The following is a 16,836-nucleotide window of genomic DNA, read 5'->3' as shown; positions in this document are numbered from 1 at the left end:
ATTAGCACAAGGAGATTATACAGATGTGCGAATGACAGCTTCTCAATGCTTAGTGTGAAATTTCTCTTCAAGGTTCATGCAGATCCTCAAGGGATGGAGCATTTTGAAATGATTAGCTCTTCACGTAGTAAAGCCTTCTTCCTTGCAGTCATGGCAACGCCTCAGAAGCTCCTCTCCTTTCCCATCTCCCGCACCTTGGCAACAGGAGTGCCGTAGGTTTTTAATCAGCTTCTGGTTGGCTCTTCAGCTGCCCAGTACAAGTTCCGAGTTAAGGCAACTTTTGCATATGTAATGACCCATTTTAACTGGTGAGAAAGGAGAGCTGCAAGCTGAGAAAGCAGACAGTGACCTGGCTTGGTTAGTCTTACCCCTCGGTCCTTGGGATGCAGCAAGAGAGATTAATTTTGCCTGGTTTGAAGCCACCCTTGCTGACAAAATAGAAACTAACATTGGCTCAGTTAATACTTAAAAGGGGAAGAAGATAAAATCTGCATTTCCTCTAGAACTTTATAGTAAGGACTCAGGGTTTTTTTCTGTTTTGCTTTGGGTTTTTAAATTTTATATTCCTTTCTTTAGTGATTTCACAATCAGCCTCTCGTTCCTGTTGTGTTTCCATGGTCATAGTAGCAATGACTTTTGAGTTCTGAAATTTGTCCAGGCCTAGGAACGAGGAGAGTGCTGGTATTTCCATGTAGAATTACCTACTAATATGTTAGCTAAGTGGAGACTTAAACATAATTAGAAAGCCATTGGGCTGTTTCCCCATTAAATACACATGTCTGTGAGCCAAGCAAAGCATTTGTGTCATCTCCTGGAATAAGTATTCTTCTGCGTTCCTGTCTCAAACGGTTTATTAAAATTTTACCACTTGTCTTGGGTGTGAATTTTCAACAGTTGAAAGACAAGTTATCTGGCATCTGCAAAATAAATGGGGAGCATACTTGGAGCAGCAGGCTCCTTTTGGTATAAATAAGGGGTTTTTTCTTACTGTTTGTCATTCAGAGAGAGTTGTCTTTAAATTGAAGAACGTCATACAGAGACACTGCATTCACTTATGTCGTCCCAATTTGACCGAAGAAAAGGAAGGATTTCTCAAGGCTGTCCTACCACAGTCTTCAGAGAGAAAAGCTTTCCACAATTTCTATATTTGACTTCTTTGGACTATCACTGCATCCTTCTCGGAAAATATCGCAGTGGATTTAAAACACGACCTTTTTTTCTGTCAGTGGCTTTCAGATCAAAAGATTACCAAATTAAGGTGGCATTTTCCCCTTGACTTTCTCACATATATGTCTAAATCATAGTCAGCAGATTAAAATAATTTAAACCCTTTCCTGCTTAATGTAAAAGGATTAAAGAGGGAAAAGTTAGCTGGTGCTGTTGAGGTCAGTTTGAGACAAGGACAGCCAGGAGCACAGAGGGAGCCCGAGTCCATCGTCAGTGGTGAGGCAGCAAGAAGCTGGCGTTGTCTCCTGCACTTGTGCGTTCCCCGGTGCCTGGACCATCCCTTCCTCCCTCAGAAACAGTGTGAGGCAGGTGCTGTGGAGGACGTTTCTGACGAAGTAGACAGTTTTGCATTCCGAGACTGCCAGTCTGACACCTTCCACAAGATCTTACAGCCAAATAACAAAGTCAGGTTTGTTTATATGTATTTCTCATCAGTCTTTGTAGTTGGAACAAAGACTTCAAAGGTTGGCCACGTTTGTGTGGTCAGTGCAGAATTTAACGGCGTTACTTAGGACCTAGACCTTCCCCATCAACCTCAACCCTTTTTCCCCTGCTTTGGACAGGGTGCTGCTTAAAAACATCCCTGAAATGTGCTTGGCAGTGTGAGATTTGGCAAGAACATGAACTGCTTTGAATAAATCAGATAATCTGAGCCAGATATTCTGGATCAACTGCATGACTGAAACTGGGGTTTATTACTGATTCACTGCAAACCTTTTTATTTGTGTCTACTAAAAAGCACTGTAAAAGGTAATGGTAATGTTGCTAAGGAACTGTTTACCTGCCAAATGTATCTGTATGATGCATGAGGTGACCATGGGAACCAATTTGGTGGCAATTATTTAAAGAAAACCTTGCAGCGAAATGATTATCGCATGTATACTAAATATTTTTCTGCAGTTGTGTTTGAAAAGCTTTTTTCTGGGAAAAGATATAAGTAGAAATCCATTTAGAGAAGGATCAGCGTAGGTCCTACATAAAAAATACATTACTAGAGCCAGTTTTTTTGATGTATATTTTACAAATAATATTTTGAAAATAAATAGGAAATCTGTACTGTGTTATCAGCACTGGGCAAATTTAAAACGGTTTGGTATGTATTCCTAACGGACTCAGTCTTTCGCCTGATTTCATTTTTCTTAAAAAATTAATTACAGGTTGCTGTATTCCCCCCAGAGAACTTATTAACTATGTCTCACTTTCCAAAGAGTGCTTGGTTCTCATGAGATAAAGTGCCTTAGGCTAAAAGCTGCTGATTCCATTTCTGATTCATAAAGAAATTTTTTGAACTTATTTCCTCCTTAGTGACATTTTTCATGAGAGGTAACTAATAGCACTACGTTAGGATCAAGGCTGTTAGGATCGTGTCTTATTAAGGAAGCATATGCTGCAGAGATGATTCTTCAGGGGTTGAATTTTTCTGGAAAGGTTATGTACAAAGATTATTTTCAAGCATATATGACCAAGTCAAAGAAAAAATTTCAAATTTGCTAGAAACATTGAAACAATTTTTTGTTGCTTGAAACAATTTTTATGGAGTCTCTTCAGTTATGAGTTCCCCTCAGGATACTACCAAAATAAATGTCCTAGTGGCATTCTACCATAAAACCATTATGGTACCATTACCATTTTAACCCAGTGATGAATTATATAGGAAATCTGAGATAACAGCAGACATAAGATTGCATTAGAATCTGTTTATTTTTTCAGTTATGACCCAGCTGACAACTGTCATCTCTATCTGTGTAGAGTAATTTGGAAGGAATCATTATAAAGAATTTATAATCACAGGTAGACTTTGGATAATTAAGAGACATTTCAGTCAATAAAGAGAGGTGAGAATGATTGTGTTTCAGATGAGAAAATACAGAAAATTTAAGTTCTGTATGGTTCCAGATGAGTGCTTGTGTGGATCTGCCTTTAAAAGGATAGAGATTATTTCATCCTTCAATGACCGCTGTTGGGCTTGCCTTATCTTTTTGCTTCCAGGTCCCTTTGTGTTGCGTGGGTCGGTCTCCCTGCGGCTCAGACCCAGGTGATGTCCTGCCAGCGCGAAGGCGACAGGGCCTTTTTCGGAGAGGCCCCAAGTCTCGTGTGTGCTCGCTTACGGACACTGCTGCTCATGCTGTGGCTCTATGTGCAAGCACGTACAACAATAAGGATATTTTCAAGGCCTGTAACAACTCAGATTAGTTAGATGTATTATTTTGTAAAACCGTCGAGTTTTACAGTAAAAGCTATTTATGTATGTAGTCCAGAGTGGGGCTGGAAAACATGGCCAAGCACAGAAAACAGGCTGTTTCTGTACTTGTGTTTGTACACGTGAAGGGATTTTAGTATTGCAGAGAAGAGAGTCTGTACAATTACAGTGGAAGGATAACAAGGTAGACAGTAAAGGTTTTCAGAAGGTACTGTTTGAATGCCAGGGCTCATAAATTCAAATAAATAGCTTTTATTTGGCCTGTAAAAGCAAATTAGAAGTAGGCAATGTATTTAGCTTTCTTTTTTTTTGTTTTTAAGAATTCTTTTTTCTTTTCGATTTTTGAAAACGAGTTGCCTTTTTTATTTTTTCTATGGTCCGGTGATCTGTGGGGTCAGTCCCATTTTTAGTTCCAAGTGGTGAAGAAGACCAGATGTTCCGCTCCCGGTTAGCTTCAATGTGCTCACTTTGAAACAGTGGAGCAGAGAAGTCAGGTTCTTTCTTACTCTAGGAAATGAACCTTTTTCGGTGTTAGAAGTGCCCCTTTGGAACAGGATTATGATACGCTGCTGGAACTAAGTGACTTGAAAGTCTCTGAGCTTACGTGCTTTCTCCATCGTTATGTCTTCTGGGAGCTGACATCTGAGCTGGTGTTCAACACTTCTTTGTGCTGTTGGACGGTCTGGGTTTAACTTACTTAACACAGCATGTGTCTCTGCAGTATACTTTAAAAGAGCATATATTATGTCTTTTTTCTGTAGACAGAGACTCATTCCTCTTCAAGAGTCCTGCACGATTGTTTCTTTGCAAGGGACGAATGAAAAGTGATTCTTGTAAACAGTGTAGTGACCAATTTGACTGCCTAAAGGTATTGCTTAATTAAAACTTCCGTTTGTCTTTCAGACACCCCGAACCTGTGAAAACTTTATCAAATTGTGCAAGAAGAACTATTATGATGGAACAATTTTCCACAGATCAATTCGTAATTTTGTGGTAAGTATTGAACAAATCCTATGTAATGCATAATATGTGATGTCCTCAAAATATTTATTTAGCTTAATTCAGTTTTAGTTTCTTCCACGCATGGCAACTTGCAATAGATGTATATTAAATATACCATCAGAGCTAGGATCGTCCTAGCTTACTAAATTTGTACTTACTAGTCTTACTAACTGCTGCTTCTGACTAATATTGTCACTCGGAGCATCGCTGCGTTTAGCAGTGCTTTTTGCTGGTGTTCCAGACAAAGCCTTTGAGAGCCATCGCCTTGGCAAGGCTCTTGTTATCTTCCCTGAGCTGTGGGCGGTGGTTAATGAACAGAAGGAGGGAGCGAGCGGGGGGAATGCTGATTTAGAGAAGTACTGTGGCCTGTTGAAATCCCATTCAGATGAAACTTTAGAAAGCAGCTGAATTTCTGTTTCGGGTTGTGGTAGTTGGATACTGTCAGATCACCCTTTCCTGAGCGTGCTCCGGGGCTGGGTGCCCAGGCATTCGGCATGAAGGAGTGGTGAACCAGAAAGTTGAAACAATTTTTATGGAATATATTTATCGAAGATCTTTATTTACATAGGTACAGTCCAGGCAGCTTAGGATACTGTAGCTGTCCTCTAATTTCCTTTCAGAAGAATTAACAGCCTGATCCTGAAGGCAGTGCGTATCTTTCAGGGGACATCGCTGAATGTTACATTCCATCCTGTCATGCTAAGAAAAGTTTGGTTTTTTTTCTTTTGACAGCACTGTATATCTCAGTTCATAGTTAAACTCACAATTAAAATTGTGTTTGTTTGCTATTACTGTGAAGCTAGTCATGGCACGCTCCCTTTACTGGAATTAAAATAAAGAATGTTATTTCTGTAGATCCTGCGTATATATAAACATAGTGATTAATTACGTTGCTGAAAGATTGGTTTCACGTGGGGATTCCTCCTACTGCAGATAGTGAGGGGGATACTGGGAAATACAGATCCAGATACAGAAAATATTCCATATTCTCTCATTTCTTGCCTTCCCATCGTGTGGAGGATTGGTAGCAAAACGTAAAGCCTTTTCATTTCCAAAAGCAATGCATCATCAGTTAAAAAGCAGGTTATGACCCAGCACGTAATAGAAAGGATGATCCAGTTAACCCATTTGAGACTGTTTACTTTCCCTATTTACCCACAAGAGAGCTATTATTTTCATAAAACTGTCATTCTGCTCTTGGGTAAGTAACGTAGGAGATGACAGCCAGCTGATAAAAGAAGCTCCAAATAAGTAGTAATGGTTTCCTTGTTGATAGCTTGTCAACATGACACAATATAGAAGGAAGCAAATTGAGCAGAATTGGCTTTTATGGTTTGTATTTAATGTCTTTCACACAGATACAGGTATGTAACCTATTGATTTTATTTAAATTCTGCAGATCCAAGGAGGTGATCCGACTGGAACAGGAACAGGTAAGGTTGAGTTTGAATCAAGTAAACTGTTTTCACTTCACGTCCTTTCTTGTTACGTTTATTTCCAGGCACTTTGTAGATTAATATTCTCTAAATGATGATACATGGTACATTGTGAGTATTTCTACTTTAAAGCCTAGGGTTTTTCGCTGTATTTTTATGACCATTTTAATTATGCTCAAAATTTTATCTGATATATTCTCAGTCTAAAACTTGGGCTCTCTTCCATGTAGAATTCTTGTTGGGTCTTTGCTTTTTTAATTTTTTTCCAAAAAATAAATAAATACAAATTATAATGATTTTACAGCTGGCCTTCCAGGGCAAAGAACAAAGGAAGAAACACATTCATGCAAAGTTGCTTTCAAATTCAGTGTTCATGAAATACTTGAGACCTGCCTCGGAATTGGTGAATGGCCAGATACCATCTGTTCTCCCAGCTAGTTGCCTTGTAAAGCCCAGGCTGCTCTTTTTCTAACTTTTAGGGATCACCGTTAATAAATTCTCCTGCCTGCTCTTTCTCCCTTAGTTGGAGATGTGCATAATAGTTGTATCAGAAATGGTCGGGAGATGTAGCAGCTGACGGGTCCTCAGAGCGTTGCCCACCGCAGTAGATATGTCATGTAATAGCTCTGGTTGCTGCTGTAAATTTACTCATTTTCCACTTGCACCTTTTATCTACCCACTTATAGATGTCACCAGCCTCCACAGCTCCTCCTCGCCGCGTCTGTGGCATTCGGTGCATCTTTATTCTAGTTCATACATGTGTCACTTTTATATGCGAGCACTGTATTCTTCTGCGTGTGCTCACAGGTCATCCAAAAAAGATGTCTTCGTAGTTGTTAAATGCTTAGCTCTATTTACTTTCTAAATAATGTTCATGTGAGTTGTCCAACAGCTTTTCTTCTCCTGCATGCGGTAATCAACAGTTGCATAGATTTGATTTGAGACTAGTTAAAGGTTCTGTGTTTTGGTGGCAAAAGCCCATTAACAAGATTTGTTACCGTATACCCTTGGACTGTCAAAAGATATGTGATATGATTTTGTTACAAGGAAAGTTTCGGTTCGAATCCCAAAAGACATAATTAGGAACATCTTTTAAAATGAGAAATTAAAGAGGTGTCAGGAGACGGGAGAAATTTAATGGGTTGCCTGAGACACCTTTCACCCTTCTAGGGTGGAGTTCAGATCCTGCTGTGGAATGAAAATTAACTTGCTGGTGTCGTTCTTGTCTCTGTTCGTGCAAATGGTGGAAGTATTGTAAGACAGCACAATTAGCAGTTGGCAGAGGACTGGCAGCGCAGCTGCACTGAAGGTCAAGATTCAGCTCTACTGGCAAAGCAAATAGGAAGTAAAATGCAAATAAGCCCATAAGAGAAAAAACGCCTTGTATATTCTTTATTTTAAGACCTCTAGTCTTTTCCATCTTTTCCTCCTTGTCATTCTTAATTAAATATGACTATATTGCAGGCGAGATGTCTTGCAAACATCTGTCAAGACTATTAAAGTTCTAATAAAATGGACAGCGTGCACTCAAATATATGAGTGTTGCAGATTTTCAGAGACTGTTTGCAGTTATTGCATAATCCAAACAATGCAGCTATCTTCTTTGCAACCGAATGGGTTTTATTTTTTGAAGACAGCTGAATTTTAGATATCCTTACTTAATCACTTATTGAATATGTAAATGGACAGCCTGGTGGGCTACCAGGTTTCTCTTGGACCGTCATGCCTGTGTGTTTAATACTTGGTTAAATGAAGCCTCTTAGACAGTCCAGAGAGCACAAGTGGTCTGTCAGGATGTGTTCCTGACTATCCGGTGGATCCTGGGCACTCAAACGTGAGGCAGAGATTTCCCGTGCGTATCTGGAGCCACGTGCTGTAAGAAGGTGGCCAGAGCGAAGGTCCTGGCTGGCTTTGTCTCCTCTGCGCAGCAACGCAGCCAGAGGCCGGGTACAGCCCGTCAGCGCTGCGAGAACGTGGCAGAGTGGTGCTTCCTCAGGCTCCTGTGGTGTAAGCATTTCAGTCCATTGGTTTGCGTGTTATTAATGTGATCGCAAGCATTCATGTTAGCAAAGCTTTGGAGTAAAGCACTGGGATTCAGTACCTTGTAGCTTTTTTACCTGGGTCTTGTATGTTATTTGCAGTGTAAATTCCCCTTTTTGTTTCTTTTGGCAGTTGGAAGGAATTCCAGTATTTCTTTAACTCACTCCTGCTCAGAAAAAAAAAAAATGCATCTTTGAAAGCTAAAAAGTCCATGAAATTTAATGGTCTTTAGAGGTTTACCAGGGGTGTAAGTGACTTCTGCGATATCAGAGAAGCATATGAGAGCACAAAAGGGCTTTCTTCCCAGATATTTCAGTTGGCAATAGGAAAGGCCCTATTACCTTTTAAACATCAGTATTTTAAACTGCCAGAATTGTTTCTGTTAGAGCCTTTTGTAGGAAGACTTCAGAAAAAAAAGAACATCCTTTGTTTCCTCTTCCACATAGAAACTTCTGCTTTAACTGAAATTTTCGGGCTAAGAGGTTTGGGATGGTTTTGTTTGTTTATAAAAAACCCATGCCTTTTCCTGTCTGATAGGTGGAAGGTGCAATAAGCCTGTATATAATTTCGTTTTGTTATATTTATTTAATCATTGCTGTTCATCAGCTCAGGAACCAGAACAGACTTGTTCAAAACTCTTCCCACCATTTGGTTTCTGCCGCCTGCCATCCCTCCCATGTTCAGCAGCAGGTGTCGGGGCTATGGTTGCACCACCCCAACGCTTGGCTGATCAGCCACTGCGCTGCTAACCGAGCCCAGGACTCCCCGGCTTACGGGTGGGTTTGGACACACTCAGTACAACGTGACGTACGGTTACATGTCACGCGTACGTGGGCTGCGGCTGCACTCTCGGCTCACCTGGGTAAGCGTCTTGTGTTCTGGAAACATTTCACAGGTGGAACACGCCAAGCTGGTTGTCACTGCCCGCTTCCACGGCTGAGCAGTCCTATCTGTAAGCAGCGCTCATCCTTATTTCTTTTTTATTTGTTATGCAGCACCCCAATGTGTCCTTCTTGAGTCTCTTGTTAAGCTGTCATAAAAGTAATTGTGACCCAGCAGACACATGAAGGACGGCTGATTCCTGGTACTCGGCAGTTACCCTTGAGACGGAGGAGGGTGGGAATTAGCATTATGGCATCTAGAAGTTGAGATACCACAGAGGGAAAAGAATGGGGAGCAGAGATTTACCTTGGCTTAGCTGGCAGGCCTGCGTTGCCAAAGCACTCAGATATAGAGTCCTGTGAGGCTGACACTGATGTAGAGGACCAAACTCATTTTCTACAGCCTTCAACTTTTAATGTTTCATAAGACTACTGGGAGAAGTTTTACTGTGCTGCAGCAGCTTCTTTCTTTTCTGACAAATAACCACCCATAGAGGCAGTATTCAGAGCAATAAGCTGAGTCATGGTCATTCTTTGTAATGATTAATTATTTGAAAATGAATTTTGGATTTGTGATGTATCTCTTTTCCTGCTGTTCATAACAGCTCAGTGGTTGAACATTGTGAGTAATTCTGCCTAGCTCACGCTGGTGCAAGTGGAGCAGCTGCTCTGTATTTTCAGTGTTCCAAATAATATAAGAAAATTTGCGTGCAGGAAAAATAGGTTTAATATCCTAACCCTTTTGTATGAAAAAGAGAAAACTATAAGCGTTACGTTTTCAAAGTGGCACAGGCATTTTCCAGCTACTCTTCCTTGCACCCTGTTGGAAGGTCTCATGAATCAGCTTGTTACGTGCCTCTGTCCATTTATGAATCCAGGAGGACACAAAGGAGGTGTGGAATCGCTGTAAAAGTCCAAGGTAAAATACCAGTGGTAGGTGGGAACTGCATTTTGGTTGGCAACGAGCAGAGCTTCTCTGGGCTGTCAGTGGCAAAGGACTGTGGACAAACTTGGCGAGTTCTGCAGTGCCATTTCCTAACAAGGCAAGTTCCTAAAATGGAACCAGTTCTAGAGCCCCTTTTCTTGCATGACTGAAGCTGAGCAAAAGGGCAAGAGCGGAATCTTTTTCTCTAGCAATACGCTCCTTTTAGATTGCAGCCCGGCTGAAAATCCAGCCCCTGGTGTGCGGGGTTAACAGTGCCGTGCCCGCTCATCCCAAAGGGGAGAGGCGCTTACGGGCTGAGCTAAGGCTTTCACATTTGCAAAATGATTCAAGAATCTCGCTTGGAAAGCTCTATAAAGTGTCAGATGTTATTATGTACCTCGTTGTTCCAAATGACAAGAAGAAAATTACAGAAAGTAAGCCATCATTTTTGTGAATCAGAGCCCTCCCACTTCCTTACCACTGCTTAGCAATTTTTATGCCAGAAAAAGGAAGGATTTATTTAAAATCACAACTGTCACGAGTGATGATTCCCAGCCCACACCTGGCTTTTGGAATGCTACATTTCTGAAGCTTTAGGTGCATCTCTCAGCTCTATGCAAGAAAGTTGTATGACTTCTGTAATTTTACCCCAAAAATTACTTTCTGAAAAAAATGCCTCTAGAAGCAACAAAGACTACCAAAGGGTAAGCTGTTTTAGTTCAAAAGACAATCTGAAAACCTGGCTGTTTTCTGTATAGTTGCTTATGGGTGGTTGTTTCAGGTGTCACTTTAAATCTATTCACCTTTTCACTATCAGCACAAGATGCAGATACGAGACTGAATAACTGTGCTTCGGTTACCAGCTAAATATATCTTGCCGCTCTGGATAGCCATGGAAATGATGATTGCGGTCTAATTTTTTCTGTGAGCTGTGTGGTGTTTGGTGTCATCTCTGTGTGAGAATTAGGCAAACATCTCTTTAATTTAAGAGAATTTTTCTCCTTTATTAAAAATGTGGGGAAGTGGCTCCCAGCTGCCTTCAGCTTTGAGTCTCGGCTGTCAGGGTAGGCATGTGACTTATTTTACAGACTTGTGCAAAACCTCCTTCTAGCTCCTGAAGGCTTTTCTGCTCTCAGAAAATGAGGAAGATGGCACAGCCACACCTCCCAGCCATGTGGGGAATACACAGTAAAATCTGCTGGGTACTTCCGAATGCCTCCTAATTATTACTAGTAGGTTTGGAGCCCGTGAGTTATTTTCCCGAGTTTACATTAAGCTGTACTGTACAGAGTAAAATGTAAGGATCTAAAATCGCTGTTCCAGACCCCCCCGGCTGCGCATTAGGCACTGTGCTGCCATGGCAGTAGACTAATGAGGGATCTGTACTTAATCTTCAGCGAGAAAGTGGTTCTGGGTTTCAGTAATTAAAAAAATGTATACGTTTAACTCACCGTCTTCTGGCTTGCTCTGTCTGGTCCTGCTGCAAGCAGATACTTGAAGCCTGGAACAGTTCCAGGGGTTAGCAGGAGGCCGACAAACAGCACATTCCGGCTATTTTTAACTTAAGGAGAATACATTTGGGGTTCTCTTTTTTTTTTCCTTTTTTTTTTTTTTTTAAGTATTCTTAAATTAAAAAATCGTGTTTTTTCTTTAAAAAAGCAACACCCACCCCCAAGCGTTCCTGCGCTGCTGTCTCGCTCCCTGTGCCGTGTCCCAGGCGGTGCTGCTGGGCCTCCGCAGACACCTCAGCCATGTCCTTTCCAGGACGCCTGGCCCTCAGGCGAACGCTGCCCAGGCCATTCCCATTCTCGCCTGCAGCTCCCGGCAGAGGGATGAGCCTCGGAACAGCTGTCTGAGGGGGAGGCAGGGACCGGGTCTCATCCTGTAACTATCTACTAAAATATTAGCACTTATTTCGAGAGAACTGGAGTGAACCAAAGTTAGCCTTTGTACATACAAGATTAATTCTGACCTGCAGTGTGTGATCTGAAATGAAATCATACAAAAATAAATACTCCAAAACCTAAAGGCCATTGCTTGTTTCTCCTGTCTGCAAGCTCTTGTGTCTGGGTGCTTGGTGTGCCAGAGAGAGAGTCTCTGTCATTCACAATTTTCCTCTTCCCCTTTGAATTATTTTTCTGACCAGCAGAGGCTCCAGGGTTGATTCCAGCCTCTCTCAGCAGCTTGGCAGCGCCGTGATTGCAGTACCAGGGGAGAGCACACGGAGGGTGTAACGGACCCAAGGGTTTGTGCACTTGCTGCTGTGACCGTCTCAGTGGGATGTGTTCAGGTCTGCGCATCGTCTGAGGGTTTCTAACAGCAAATGCTCCTGTAGGTTAGGACTCGCAGCGGGTGAAGCTGTGGCTGCTCCATCCCTGGAGGGGTTCAAGGCCAGGTTGGACGGGGCTTGGAGCAACCTGGGCTGGTGGGAGGTGTCCCTGCCCCGGGCAGGGGGTGGCACTGGATGGGCTTTAAGGTCCCTTCCAACCCAAACTGTTCTGTGATTCCAAGTCCATCTGCTTTACGAATAATTAGGAGTTCCTTCAAGAGGTCCTTTGAAGCAAAATGATGTATTTCTATAAGGAAGGTCCAAGTGACGTTTGTCACTCGGGCCATGACGGGGAGCAGACATGCAGGTCCTGCAGCAGTGGCGCTGCAGGGGTGGTGGCGCGGGCAGGGAGCATCCCCGGGGCTCCCCATCAGGCCCCAGCGGGGCAGAATGGTGAAAACTGGGAAAGAGGGAAGGAAGCAGCGCACGAGTGTGATGCAGTCCATGGCTGCAGGCGTGTTCCTGGCTTCGGGCAGCGCCTGGTGGCACGCAGCCTCGCTGTTCTGAGCATAGCTGGTGTATTTACTAACCCACCAGAACTTTGGTTTTCTGAACAAGGCAGGTAACTAAGGCACTGTGTGAGTAACCTCTCAGCAAATAGCAACACACAGGGAGATTCGTTAGCAAAGAAAATTACTGGCTTTTGGTAAGACATTTTCTAATGGCTTGAACAGTTTGGATTTGGCTAGAATAGCTGGGGTTTGGATCCATCTTCAAGCCAGTAGAGCTGGCTGCAGCTGTACCATATCCCTTTCACCCAGTACTGGAAGAGATTGGCATACGGGCTCAAGCTGGTGTAATTTAGCTGATCTTAAAATATTCAATAGCCAAAGATTGCTGAAGTAATCACTCCTCTACTCCCGATGACAGAAAATCCCTACAGGGTTTGTCCCCTTTTGCTGCCTCTTGTCAAATTGCAGAGCAAGCAACACTCAACTCTATTAATAGGTCTTTTGAACATGATTAATTGGGTTTTTAAGTGGGTCAGTTTCTTCCAAAATTTCTCGCTTACTTAGTTGCACTTGCACAGGCAGCTGTCGCTCTGGGATGCTTTGTTTTCATGGAATCACCTGAAACTCTTTCCTCATTTGATGCACTCTTGTGATTTTCTGCACAAGGTTTTTAGTAGGGGCCTGTTTTATTCTTCAGTTTTCTTTGCTGCTTGGCTGTGCAGCCGTACCATCAAACTGCGGTCCTGCATCGCGTGTGCAAAGAGCCGTTGAGCACTGCAGGTCCTTACTGACCTCCTGCCTCGCGAGGATGCGGTTCCTCCAGAGCGTTCTCCAGCCGGTTCTGCAGATGGACCGGGCTTCCTGCCTGTTCGGGTCGTTTCGTTTGGTTTATTTTTAATACTATCCTAAGGTGAAATGTTTTCCCATGGTTTGTCAAACAAGATTATGGATTTGACTGTAAAACTATGACTCATCTCAGCCTTCGTTTTTCTTATTAAGAATGATCCTGGAGGAAAGTGCAAATGAAAATGTCGGATCTGTCATGAATAATGTAAAAATGACAGCCAGGAGGAGGGGTCTCCCAGGCCCCCTTTCTATCCACAGGCACAGAAAAGAAATGAGTTTTGGAGAGCTGGGTCTGTGGCTTGTGCAAAGTTTTGCCATCCTTTTGATTTCATTGTGCTTAAGTGTTTACATCATCTGGGTATTGAGTATTTGAGCTTATAGCTGTTATTCTTAGTTGATTCTCTGAACGTATTTCATCTCCCTGATATTTATTTCCAGAAGCGATGTTATATCCAGAGTGCAATTAAACTGGTAATTCTTTGCTCTGTGATTTGTCAGGAAGCCACTTTTAAAGATTTAATGTCTCAAAAAAGAAGAATTATGGTAAAAAATTAAATCCTTGACAGTTCTTCAGCACACAATATATAGTGCTGTTGCTAAACAGCCTGGTGGGCTGCAGTTGATAGTGTGGGGGCACAGAATTGTGTTGCCAGTTACAAGCATCTGATTTCAAGGGCACGCTCAAATCCTAGCCTAGGGGTAGGGATGAGGTAAGAACATATTATACACGTAGTGATCACAAGTGCCAGAAACCTTAAATTTAATGTCAGTGCCTGTTATAAAATGTAGTGGGAAACTAATGAAAACAAACATTTCTTCTGTCATCTTTTCTCTTTTAAGGAGGAGAATCTTACTGGGGAAAACCATTCAAAGATGAATTTAAGCCCAATTTGTCCCACACGGGACGTGGTGTTCTTAGTATGGCCAATTCGGGACCTAACACAAACAAATCACAGTTGTAAGTAGTCACTTGCTTTTTGTGTTTTATTGTTTCCCTCCAGACATTGTGTCTTACTCCGTTAAGAAAACAAATGACATTTTACGAGCTACTCTTTAAAGTTCAGTCAAGTGAAAGATTCTGTCGAGTGCTGCATATTGAAATCAGGGTAGCTACAGCCGCTGTTACCCAGTCTAAGAGCAAAGTCAAGCACGGCAAGAACCTGTAGGTTTATAGTATCATCATCATTAATTTTTCTTTTCTGGTTTTATGATTTGAAGGTTTTATTCATTTTTGTCAGTGTCCCTCCGCTGTTATCCCTGTAAGATCATTACACCTCTCCACTCTGCTTAAATTTAGTCCCATATTGAACTTTTTGAAAGGGCTTAATGAAATTAAACATGGAAATGCTGCTTCTTTTTACTCACCTGATTTGAAATAAATAAGAAGAGTTCTGCACTGTTGAAACGCGTAGAGCCCAGCCATGGCAGAGTGCAGAATGGGGGGTGAGAATGACTTGTTTTTTCAATGTACAAAAGCAGAACGAAGACTCAAACGACAAAAAATGAATGAAGAAGCAGCAAGAACAACAAATGAAATTTAAAGATACTGAAGTTGCAATAACTTTCCTTATGTGTAACATCAATACGGGTGTCTGCCTGCAGTCTTTTGGAAATGTTCTGTGTCACTTTGAGCCAACTCTTTCTTGGCTGCTCTCTAAGTCCTGGAATAGAAAAAAGTTATACCTTTATTGGGAGCCTCAGGAAAGAGAGAGAGAGAGTGTGGGGTGAGGGGGGGTGTGTGTGTGTGACTATATGTGTGTGTTGGGACTGGGGAGGGAGGGAAGGGGTTCCTGGTGTTGGTCGTCATGATGCTCAGTAGTATTATGCTTGTAAACCTATGCAATAGTGTGGTTAGCCTTAATTAAACACAAGTGCTGGTGTCAGGGCCTTTAATAGGCTTACTCCCATACTCCAGGCTAAGCACATGTTGGGCAGTTTGCAGGATCGAGTTGCCGTAGAGCTTATTTTGGATCTGAATGTTATTGCCAGCACTCAGGTGCTAAATTAGGGGAGAGTAGAGGCACTTTTTTGTAAAAAAAAAAAAAAACAAAACAAAACAAACGGATTCTAGAAACAGAAGATATAGAGACAGTTCATGAGTGATGTGCCATATTGAGTCACGTCATCTGCTGCTGTAAATGTGATCGTATGTTTCCCTAAAATTTGCAAATGGAATGCGAAATTCCTTTATATGTGAAGTCCTTGAGAGACTCCAGCTGCCCATATTTATAAAGCTTCCGAAGCAGTGTTTAGACGCTTCTGGCAACTGTTGTGACCTCAGGAACTGGGTGAATAGCTCTCCCCATACGTGGCAGGCACTGCAGTGCAGGGTGAGCCGGGTCCCCTGGGTAAGGAGCGCTCGAATAATGCTGCAGGCTTCTCCTCCGGGGTCATGCTGAGTTATGTTAATTCCATTGCCCTTAATTTTATTTTGACCGTGGTGATGGATGAGGAGCTTTCTCTGTATATTTGCTACTGCTCAGATTTTTTTTTTTGTTACAATGCTACATAACTGACCACTTGATAATCTTAAGTATTGGATATCTGGGAATAACGTGGTGCAAAGAACCCGTGCACAAGGGTAAGTCGGAATGTTTGCCCTGTGTAGGAGTTCACGTTCTACACAGCCTCTGGGAGCTTTGCTGGGGCTAGCTGCGTCTTAATAGATTGTCTGGCGGATTGCAGCCCCTCCTATTTGCAGTCCTATAACTTCCTGAGGCAGTTGCTTATATGGAAAAGTGCTTTTGGAATGCTTATATATTTTTAGCTGTCTCTAATGTAGTGTAACAGATGGAGACAGGGAGGAGAGCCAGCACTGCATGTCCAGCCAAGATGGGCCATCGTGGTCTGCAGACCACAGCGTGGAAACCTCTGTCTCATACCCTTGTCGTCCAAGTCTTCCGAAGAAGCATTAAGCTTTAGAGAAAAGTTTTAGTAGTAAAGGTTGCTTTGGATTTGGTGGTTTGGTTCCCATGTTTATATTTAAAAATACAACCCCAAAAATTCAAAGTCCACTTAATTAAAAATTTAAAATCCAAGTTTCACAGATTTTCATTATGTTTGACACTTCGAAGTATTCTTCTGCCATGTTTGTATCCGAAGCACAAATTTGCTGTGTCCAGAGGAGAAATGGATCACCAAGAGGCCAATTTAATGGAAGAGAAATGTGAATAGTAAATACCCTAGAAGACACACGTTTACACTGGCAGAGACTGTAGTGTTACAGAACTGTATTTGCAGGATCGTGCACGAGAAAAGTGCTTCTCAAGCAGGACGCACCTCTCCATCCTGCGCGAGCTCCCGGGGCCGGCCTGGCCAGGGAGGCAGATGCTCAGGTTAATTCTGGACTTTGTGCAAGTCACTGTGCTTGGAGTGCTGTTAGGGATGTTAGTGAGGTGTAAAAATGAGAAGTCAAACCTCCAGAAATCCGAGACAAACCCCACAACACAGAGGAGTTAAAGGATGTCTGGCCAGGGGGGCTCCCAGGGAGGAGCCAGA

At 42.3% G+C, this 16,836-nt stretch overlaps 1 protein-coding gene across 2 annotated transcripts in view; it reads left to right on the top strand.

The window, feature by feature from the left end:
- Nucleotides 1-16,836, top strand: part of PPIL2 (peptidylprolyl isomerase like 2) — a 71,911-nt gene that overhangs the window by 41,232 nt on the left and 13,843 nt on the right. For both annotated transcript variants that reach the window (XM_054219321.1, XM_054219322.1), the window contains 3 exons: nt 4,331-4,420; nt 5,829-5,862; nt 14,179-14,296. In XM_054219321.1, the coding sequence (XP_054075296.1) occupies nt 4,331-4,420; nt 5,829-5,862; nt 14,179-14,296 (242 nt within the window). The remainder of the gene's footprint in view (nt 1-4,330; nt 4,421-5,828; nt 5,863-14,178; nt 14,297-16,836) is intronic.

The sequence above is a fragment of the Rissa tridactyla genome, chromosome 13 (genome assembly GCF_028500815.1).
Source record: "Rissa tridactyla isolate bRisTri1 chromosome 13, bRisTri1.patW.cur.20221130, whole genome shotgun sequence".
NCBI lineage: Eukaryota > Metazoa > Chordata > Aves > Charadriiformes > Laridae > Rissa > Rissa tridactyla.
The sequence above is the reverse complement of the archived record's forward strand: the minus strand, read 5'-3'. Positions and strand labels throughout refer to the sequence as shown.